This window comes from Frankliniella occidentalis, unplaced genomic scaffold (genome assembly GCF_000697945.3).
Source record: "Frankliniella occidentalis isolate FOCC.00 unplaced genomic scaffold, Focc_3.1 Scaffold12, whole genome shotgun sequence".
In the NCBI taxonomy this organism is placed as follows: Eukaryota; Metazoa; Arthropoda; class Insecta; order Thysanoptera; family Thripidae; genus Frankliniella; species Frankliniella occidentalis.
The window spans coordinates 2,215,403-2,225,491 of NW_026267142.1; the positions used below are offsets into that span (position 1 = coordinate 2,215,403).

General features: G+C 45.0%; 2 protein-coding genes across 7 annotated transcripts in view; both read left to right on the forward strand.

Annotated features, from left to right (window-relative positions):
* LOC113210639 (synaptic vesicle glycoprotein 2C-like) overlaps window positions 1-7,508 on the forward strand; it is a 29,616-nt gene extending 22,108 nt beyond the window's left edge. Inside the window, exons 7-9 of the mRNA XM_026428727.2 lie at window positions 257-416; window positions 3,155-3,282; window positions 7,238-7,508. Of these exons, the coding sequence (XP_026284512.1) occupies window positions 257-416; window positions 3,155-3,282; window positions 7,238-7,398 (449 nt within the window). The 3' untranslated portion in view covers window positions 7,399-7,508. The remainder of the gene's footprint in view (window positions 1-256; window positions 417-3,154; window positions 3,283-7,237) is intronic.
* The window catches only part of LOC113216791 (venom carboxylesterase-6-like), a 223,571-nt gene that overhangs the window by 85,447 nt on the left and 128,035 nt on the right, over window positions 1-10,089 (forward strand). The gene's annotated exons all lie outside the window — the stretch shown is intronic.

Consider the following 10,089-nt stretch of genomic DNA (forward strand, 5'->3'; position numbering starts at 1 on the left):
CACGCCAAGGTAGACCATGGTGTGGACATCCCACTTGCGCATGGTTGAGTCGTTGTCCATGGTCAACCGAGTGCAGAGTATCATGGCTGGGGAGATGGGCATGGGCATAGGTGATCACCATGGTCTAGGCAATGTCCATGATTAAAATCTTGGCTTCCCATGGTCAAAATCTCAATTTGACCATGACAATCATGGTTTTTTTACCCTGGGTAGTCATTCACGTCGGTGTGTTAGTTAATCTGCTTCCCTTCTACAGTGTCTACGCTGACCCTTGCAACCTCAACTCTCATCGCATGGCCGTTCGCCGCTTCATCTTCAGTAGTGCTAATGATTGCCTGCTTCTTCGAGGGCCTTGCTAACGTGGCTTTCACCACCCTGATGAACATTACCGTGGACCTTTTCCCGACCAGCGTCAGGTAAGGCAGTAGTGCCGGTGCCCCATCTCCTATCTCTTATCAGCCCCCCCCCCCTTCCCCCCAGCCCTGCATCGAGCGATCTACGCGAGATAGACCCCTTGTTTGTTAGACAATAGAGTGTTTCATTGTCACCTTTTGGGAGCTTTGCGCAGTGGGTTCCTCATGTCGGATCTGATGTATCGGTGTTTCGTTTGAAAGAGCATGTGGCCAACTTTGTAAAAATCCATCGCTTGCCCACTTCCGAGGTGGGGAACCCACTGCGCAAAGCGGTCAAAAGTTGCACTGTAAAAAATTTCGAGGGTAATTTTACACTTTATCCTTTACCTCACCAGGGTAATTAAATTTACATACCCATGGGGGTGTAAATTTTACCCACCACTGGGTGGGTGAAATTCTCTCCCTTAGGGGGTGTCCTTGTGGGTAGGTAAAAGCGGTATCCATACCACGAGGATAGAATGATATTCTATTCTATACCCTTCCTAAAACAATCCTATATGCGCTGAAAACCACAAAGCCCACCCAGGAGGGTGAAAATGTTCCCTTCCAGGTATCGAGCAGTATGTGAATGAAAACAAGTGATCCGTTCTCCGCCTCGTGAAGATTTAGCGAGTTTTATTTGTTGATTTCGGGCCGACAGGACTGTTGCCAATTAAGTCGGTTACCGCAATCAATTTCAAAAATTTGGACATCGTTCTCATGGAGAGAACAGGCCATCGCAGCGACCAGCGAAGTCACCGCCACATAAGGGGTACGCGCGGGGGTGCACCTCCCTGCGACAAGGTGACGGGGCCGTACGGAACAAGGTGTTGCTGCGGGGACCCCCGGAGCGTTAGAGTTTAACAGATTATTTCTGGTATATGGTTGACTTTTTCGGCCAACACCGATCGTTGCTGGTTAGAGTGATTCCTTGAAAATCATACTACTGCGTAAAAGTAAAAGTCATTTTCTCAGGGAAATTTTAATTTAATATAAAAAGCTCACTATGTAGGAGACGCGCTGACTGAAACGCCATCTAGCGGCAGTCTATCGCGGGCTTCGCGTCGATAAGCGGGCCAAAGGCAAAGAAAGGAGGTGATTGGTTTTGGGTGGCATTGCGGCGGTGTAGTAGTAGTCCGAACCCACCTCTCCTCCCACGATGCTATGGCAGTCACAAATTAGTGGGAAATTTGCAGCCGGTGTGTTGCACGGGTAGATGTTCCCCGACCATGTGTGGCAAAATTCATTCCCGCCGCGTATACTGATTATTTTTGTAAGGGGAGATTTTCAGGCAGTGGGGTGCGAAAGTACACTTTCCCACCCACAAACACGCTATTTATACACCGGTATACCGCCCATTCACCCAAGCCCTCTTCACCCACGGGACAACTAGACCAAACCCCATAGGCCCACTGAATTTTCACCCCTTATTATTCATCCAAAGTATATTCACCCATATTATACCCTTGCCTTCATCTCACCCACTCCCAAAAATTCACCCAACGACAGGGAGTATTGCAAATGAGGAGCAGAAGGGATATTTCCACTTCTCACCCCAACAATCAAAACGGTTCCCGTAGAGGCGCCGTACAGGAAAATTTTTCGAAGATGGAAGACGCAAAATTAATTCCAAGTGAAAGAGGCGGATACATTTTGTCGCACTCTGGATATTAATACAGTTTTCACTCAGACAATAAAAGTGGCACAAGACGGTACTGGGTTTGTCGGAGAAAACCGGACAATAGTTGGGAAAAGCCACCCCTTACTCTACAAATTAATTGGAGAATTCCAAAAGGAGGCAGCCGACGTCAAAGTGATGATGGAAGAACTTGACGGTTTGAGAAAAATTAGGCAACATCAGAAGGCAAAATACTCAAGAATAAACGATCGACTCCAAACTCTCACAAGAAGATACCAAGAGTTCAAGGCGACGGATCGGCTACTAGACTACGTTCGAGGTTGCGGAGCCAACGTTTCTCTGTGAAACTGTGAAACTGTGCAATAAAGAGTACTTTGGGTGAACTCTCCTTGGGCCAAAATAATAGAGGGTGAAAGTGATATGGGTGAAATACTTGTGGGCATATTGCGTCTGGGCAAGATTTCTTTGGGTCACTTGCACGTGGGTGAATGGGCCTAGATCCTTATACACCTAGTGCTGGTGGTGTTTTACCCCTGTGGATGTAGTAAAGGAACATCCCCTCCAGCAAGGTGAAATTTATTTACCTGGTTAAAATACACCTGTGTGGGTGTAAGGGGTAATTCACCACCCAAGTAGTAATTTTTTCTCACCACACTATAAGAAATTTACACCCCATCGAGGTAAATAACGTTTAACCTACCAGGTGGGTGGGTAAATCTGAATTACATACCAGAGGGAGAAATTTATCCACACATGGGTAAACAAAATTACCCTGGATTTTTTTTACAGTAGCGCTTGTGACCGGTAGCGCTTGCCGACCGCTTGTGAGCCCCGACGTTACATTTATTTAGCCATTTCGACCAAAAATCCTAAAAAAAATGACAAATAAAATATAACTCCCAAATGGCCCGTTTGCTGAGAATCACCCTACTAAGCACCAGTGCTTTCGGGGTGGCTCCAGCTTTTTTCAAACGTGTCACTACATTTCACCGTTTAGACTGCGGAGAGATTTCCTCTAAAACAAATAGACTGTCTCTTCAAAATGAAATCTTTGAAACTGCATTTTTTTTAACGAAATCGACAAGGCCAGTTGCTATTGACGGTTTTGTTTCCTTTCGACCAGGTCATCCGCAGTTAGTTTGGCAAACTTTTCTGGCCGGGCTGGCTCTATGGTGGGCAATATTGCATTCCCTCTGCTGTTGGCCTTCAACTGCTCTCTAGCCTTCTGGACCGGAGCGGGGCTGCTGGCCTGTAAGTAAGCCTATCTGTATCTGTATTATATATTGATCTAGTTGATGTAGACTGTAACGCACGGTAGAAGAGTGGACGCGCGGACGGGTTCTTGGTCCGGACCGTGACGGTGAGGCGCTACATGGGCAAACACTGTAGACAAAACGGACTACTTCTATTACGGAGGTGGTAGGAGGGGGAGGGGGGGGGCGGAGGATGACGACGACGACAAAGACGAGGAGGAAAGGAGAGACAAGGAGGGGCGATGGGCGCTGCACTTGTCCTCAAGCTCCTCCTGTCCTCTTGCCGACTTTTACCTACTCCCACTTCTCGACATGAGCGCACTAAGCCCATATTCCCAATTGAAGGCTTAAGTAAAAAGTTGTCGGGGTTCGGGTCTAAAACGACAGATTTTTGTCGAGAAGTAACCCTTGGTTTAGACCTAACTCTCTGCGACAAAGCGCCAGTGATGAGGCCGGTGAGCTGGGTCTGTTCGAAAACGCCCTTTTTGGGCACCCCTGTGCGAGGCGTCATGTTAGAGCGCTTGCCACACGCACCGCGCGGTGCCGACAGGAGTGACTCACTGCCGAGGTAAGTCCATATGAGGCATACTTCCAGAGGTCGACCATTAAAATCCGCTGTTGGCCTGTCCCCGTCACATGCAGGGACATAAATGTCGCCAGGGTCTGGAAACGCAATGGTAATGTCCCGGGAGAGTCGCGATACCGCAACGGGAGAAACTTATGTCAAAAAGGTATGCATCTCTGATGGAAAGCAAGAAGAGATTCGGAAAGCTAATAAAATTTGTCGTGTAGTAGGCTATATACTTGGCCCGAAAGGTAATGTTTGTCGTGGTCAAATCAACGAACAAGTTGCGTCTTCTAGAGTATGGTTATGTCAGGTCGAAAAACTATATTTTTCTATCAAATTTTCTTCGCGCACTCGTGAAGTTGTAGGCATACTACACGAAAAAATTTATCAGCTTTCCGAATTTCTTCGTGATGATTTTTATTGGAAATGTATACTTTTTTCACATAAGCTTCCCCCAAACACGCTGTTTTCGCTGGTATCGCGCCTCACCCGGGACTCTGCTCTGCCACTGATTGTCCAGGCCCTAATGCCGCGAAAACGGCATTCAAGATTGTTTGGCAGGTTAGGGGCCGTTCACAAATTACGTCACGCAAATTTCAGGCGGTTTTGACTCCCCCCCCTCCCCCACGTCACGCGGCTAACCTAACCATCTAATGCTTTCAGGATAGGACCGTCACGCGGGCAGAGACCCCCTCCCCCCCGGCAGATGCGTGACGTAATTTGTGAACGGCCCCTTATGCCCTTTTGATCGCCGCGTATAGCATGCTACTAACACTCATCAGGTTTGGGCGTGAAATAAAATAAAACACGCCGAAAAGGTGTAATTCTTGTGCCTAGTAGGCACGAGCATTAAAGAACATGCATTAAGGCTGCATAGCTCGCAGGCAAACATAGGAGCACGAAAGAATCACTCCATCGATTTGAAAATATTTTGCCAATCTTGAATGTCGTAGTATGCGGAATTCATGCCCCTGCCTGCATGTGACAGGGACAGGCTGACAGCTGACAGCGGATTTTAGTGGTCAAGCTGGACTGAGGGCTCATATACGGATCTACTTCCGCAGTGATTCACTAGACCATCCACCACTTGCAAAAAGGTGCTAGGATTTTTCCCCGTCCGAGTCCACAGTTAATTTTTTGGCCGTAACATTACGAATTTACTCCGGGCAAATTCTTTGAGTTATTCGTAAAACAGTAATTTCACAAATGATTCATGACATTGCACAAACAAATGATTCGAAAACTTCTGAATGATTCGCAACGTCAATATTTCAATGAGTAGTCAGTTAACGGGACCTCGTTAAAATTCATAAACTGTAAATTTTTAACCATCTACGTATTACCTCTATTGCCCACAAAAAGAATCGGTATGAGTTTATCAATAACCTTATCAGACAGTTATTTGTAATGTTACTATGAAATAGCGTGGAATGGTGAACCATAATCTGATGGTGAAGTCCCAGTATAGGGGCTAAGTGGTTTAATTTATAGCAATGCATATGATTCTTATGAGCACCTGCATTCTATTAAATAATTCATCGAGAAAACCTTATTCTTACCTTGACTCCTGATCACACTGGAAAATCACAGGTGCGAATCACTACCTTTCAAAGGCACTAACAAAGTTTAGTGCCTTTCAAAGCGCACTAAAGTTTAGTGCCTTTCAAAGCGCACTAAAGTTTAGTGTACTAAAGGCACTAAAGTTTAGTGTACTAAAGGCACTAAATGTGGCCTTTTACACCTTAAGCTGGCTAGCTTCATATAAGTTCCATACAAGTTGAGTGCCTTTGGAAAGGCACTAAACTGAACCCTTGACTTCAGTGCCCCAGGAAATGTGTAATTTGTGCCTTTGTTTTTCCATTGCATCCCTACAGCCGTTATATAGGCTAACCTCCACACACTATCTTTAAGTTTGGTTTGCACGCTTTGTCCAACGGATTATTCTTTTTATATCGTTCTTGCATCAACTCACGGAGGGTGTAGGCCTACTTGTCCGACACATAGTTTTCTTTTGTTTGGTACACCCGAGCACACGAGTTGGTAAATGATAATCAACACCACTGCTCCGGTGTGCTGGCTGGCTTATCCGCACGTGCTCTGCGTATAAGGATATCGTAGTGTCTCTACAGACGTGGGGTAAAAACAAAAATATCACAATTGTGACAAGGCGTTAGAGTGTGACCGAACTTTCCAATCTGTCGACGACACAAGTTGTGTCGAGGAGTGGAGCGGAGTAGCGTGAGCAGCCAATCCGACCAATCACGGCTCACTTGACACTACTCCGCTCCACTCCTCGACACAACTTCGAGAAGTGTCGACACATTGGAGTATTCGGACTCACTCTTAGTGTTTTGTTTGTTTCGACTTGCCTGCCCCTAACATTAAATCTGATGTGAGGCATTAAAATTCAAAATGATTAAGTCAGTGTGATTTAGATCATGAGAAGCCTACTTCAGGGAAGACGTCGTAGTCTCGACTCAATTTTGAGGCGACAAAGACATGATATATGGATAAACTCCGCTGGACAAATAGTGAAAGACAATCTTGAAACTGATAGTGATAAAGAGGTTATCCTCGCTACTGTGCCTGCTTGCTGTTTGGAATTTACAGCTGTACCAAAGATGCTTCTACTAAAGGAGAGACAAGGTTTGACCAAGGATCACTCAAAGGATCTTTTAGTTTTACTCCAGTAACACATTTGGGAATGTTGCGTGTGTGAGTAAGTAAGAAATCGTTCATAAAAAGATAACGAACACTAACCATTTGTTCTTCTATCAATACAAATTTCGATGGGAGATAGCCGTCTCCTGGGTCATGCCCAGTTAGAGCCCTATAGGTCAAAAAGGGTCGTTTTGGCTTTATAGACCCTACTTTGAGCTCTCCCGGGAAGTCTAAGAGTCACCATTAGGGTCAAATCGACCTTGCACCTAGTATTAAGATATCTTGAAGTATTTTTTTTCCGGGTTTACTTTTTTGATCCCATACTTTCACTCTTTCCTAATATGCGTGTGCGATTCACCGTCGCTCGTAGCTAGACGCAAAGTCTAAAACCCCTTAACCGGATACCAACCAAACCAAATTTCGACACGTGACAATAAAAATCGCTTACCTCTAGCGACCTTTTAGAAAACTACTTACCTCTGCAGACCGTTCGGAAAACCGCTTAAATGACTTTTTTTACACATTCTGTGATATTGGTATCCAAAAGACCTCTGAAAGACGCTGATTCTTATGATACCAATATCTCAAATTGTGTGAAAAAAGGTCTGTAGAGGTGAGCGGTTTTCTAAACGGTCACTAGACGTGAGCGGTTTTCATTCTCGCGTGTCGATTTAAGTACGGTTCTTCTGACAGTAAATTGTTTGTTAATCTATGTTTTGTTCAGTCGCAGCCTTTCTGTCGGTGTTTAAACCTCGTCCTTCCTTCACGCCTATACCAAACACGGGCATGGGCGCCAAGATGCTGGCTGAGCAGAGAGCCAGTATGGCTAGCATGACCACTGTGACCAGCGCCACCACCATCGATGGCTGTCAGGCCCCCAAGTAGTGAAAATTCATCAACGCGTCTAACACTGTGATAAAAATAACTTGTAACACATCGTCGAAAAATTACGATTTATTTTGTAATTAATGTTTACAATATACGTTGTAAATTTATGACACGCCAAACTTGCTCGTCGGTGAATTCCAAGTCGATACATATGTGTGATTGACCCTTCAGGTCTACATATTCGTTCACTCGCCAACAGGCGAGCTGCTTGCTTATACAGATTGCCGAAAACGGCTAGGGAAGTGTTCAGGCTAGGACTGCCACGTACATTTGCTTTACTAAGTAAGTAAAACGTAATAACTAAAGCATTCTCTCAACACGTCGCCGTACAGTCATGAGTTCTAATTTCGTTCAAAATTGGCTGCTTTTCGTCTATTTCTTGCACACTTGTTTGAGTATGAAAAATCTGTTGAGATTGGAGGTACTGTGAGTCAGGACCTATCGAATAAACAGGCACCATTTGTTTTGTCGGTTTTTTGGCTAGAGTTAATTATTGAAGTTAGAGATCAAGATTCTGCGATCCACTGAGGCTCAGCAGACATCAAAACTCGGCAAGTCTTATCAATCGCCTGATGGCGAATTTTCGAATGACTCTTTTCAGAGTACCATATAGACGTCATTTGGGACACCCAGCAATGGAGGCGACCGAAGGCCTCACCGCGAGGTAACAGAAATATAAGCGTATCTTTGCAAATGAATAACAAATGGTTTTCAACAATCGGCGCAAATACCTGTTTTTAAAACTTTTTCCAGTGATCGCGTCACCGCTACCTGGCACGCTGCATAGTTTTGGATAGGGCACGGTACGGCGTACGTATTGGCAAAAACAATATGTTTGATTTTGCCAATTTCGGCTGCCAGGAGCGAGCCGCGCGGACTGCTACGTTTGAGCCCCTGGAGACACCCGGTCAATCGCGAGCTTGGATTCACCCTGTCGGATGTGAAGTAGGACCCATGGTCACACTTTAAACCCGAGACGTCTCTTCTGACCCCACCGTGTCAGCACGGCAGAGCCAATAAGATGGCGGGCCGCTGCGCGCCAATTTCGAGCCCGCTCTGAAAATCGCGATGCGCGTCGGGTAAACGTTATCGCACAGAGCCCAAACTTTGCACAGGGTCTCTACTACATCCAATCTTTCATTTGAGGTGCCGACGTCGAAACTTTTTTTTGGTGGAATGGCCTAACGACCAACCCTTTTTTCCGTGTGGGAGCACGTCCTTCTGATCCTTGAAATATTGACAACGCGCGAGCTGTTCCCGAGCTGAGATACTGATAGCGCCTGCGAAGCGCTGGGTAGGCCAACCCGCCAAACAGCTAGGTAAAGTCGGCGGCCCGCCCAAAGCACCCTCCTTCTGCGAGGGCTGCTAGAACGGTCCCTCGGGTCGCCTTAGAGTAGGTTTAATGTGGGGGTAACTTAAGTTTTAGTAAATTAAAATAAATATTTGATTCGAATGTCATTTTAATTTTACCAGCCGGGATTTATGACTGGTTTGTCAGGTACAAATCAGAACATTCAGTTCTAAAGAACAAGTAACAATTTTTACAAAAGACAGTAACAGCAATAACATTTAACAAAGAGAAGAAATGCTTTTATTGCATGGCACCCATATGATATCTAAAAATCTACCAAGAGCATCGCAGGGCCACAACATCACAGACCTCCCCATTTATGACTAGTTCTCTCTGCCAAAGAGGCAAATATAATGCAAACTCAACCTGTGAATGGCGGATGAACACAAAAGTGTCTTTTACTTCATAGGAACAGAAACGAGAGTGATATAATATGGCCATCATACGGCACCTTACCCTACAGGACACAGGCACCGTTTCAGGCGGTTAGAGAAAAATTCCGAACAGTGCACTTCTTGACGAGCGGAGTAGGAAGTCCTTGCACCATGACTTTGCTAGACAAAGCTATGATGAGGTGATCCTTTGTCTCTGGAACTGCGTATTCCACTTTCCACTTGAACATGTAAACAACAGGAGTCTTCAAAGTAAACTTCACAAACTTGGCAGCTTTTGAAGACAAATCAAACTGTCGATCAAATACAAATTATTTAACTGAACATCCCTCTGAAATAAGAATGTTAATAAATTCAAGTATTCTAATAAGGTTACATCCTTACCTGAAGAATAACAGACTTGTCATCATGTAGATCACAGCGTTCAAGAGCAGTAGCCTCTAAACCTGCTTGCTGAACACAGCAATTAATGTCCTGGTGAAGAAATTCCTACAACATCCAGGCAACAATAAATACTGTGGAAAAAAATCAATAGAGACTTTAAAGTTAGAACACTTACCATAAGTGTGGATACAGAGTTCACGAAACGCAAGCGTGATTTATCAGGCTTCGTAAGCTTCACACAGCCAATCAGGAACCGACTTTCATTACGCCTGGCGTGAAAATCACGCCTAGCGTTTTGTGAACTCTGTATCCACCTTAAAGATCTGGCAGCTAAATCCTGATAACTTGACATTGCGTCACATGATGCAACTGGTGTCTATCTTTGTTGTCTCTGCTGTTGTGATTGCACTTTCTACTTGCTGCTCATAAGTTAATGGGTTCAACATGAAAACAACGGGAGTCTTCAAAGTAAACTGGACAAACTCGGCAGTGTTTGAAGACATATCAAACTGCTGGTCAAATGCAAATGATTTAACTTAACGTCCCTTTGAAATAATAATG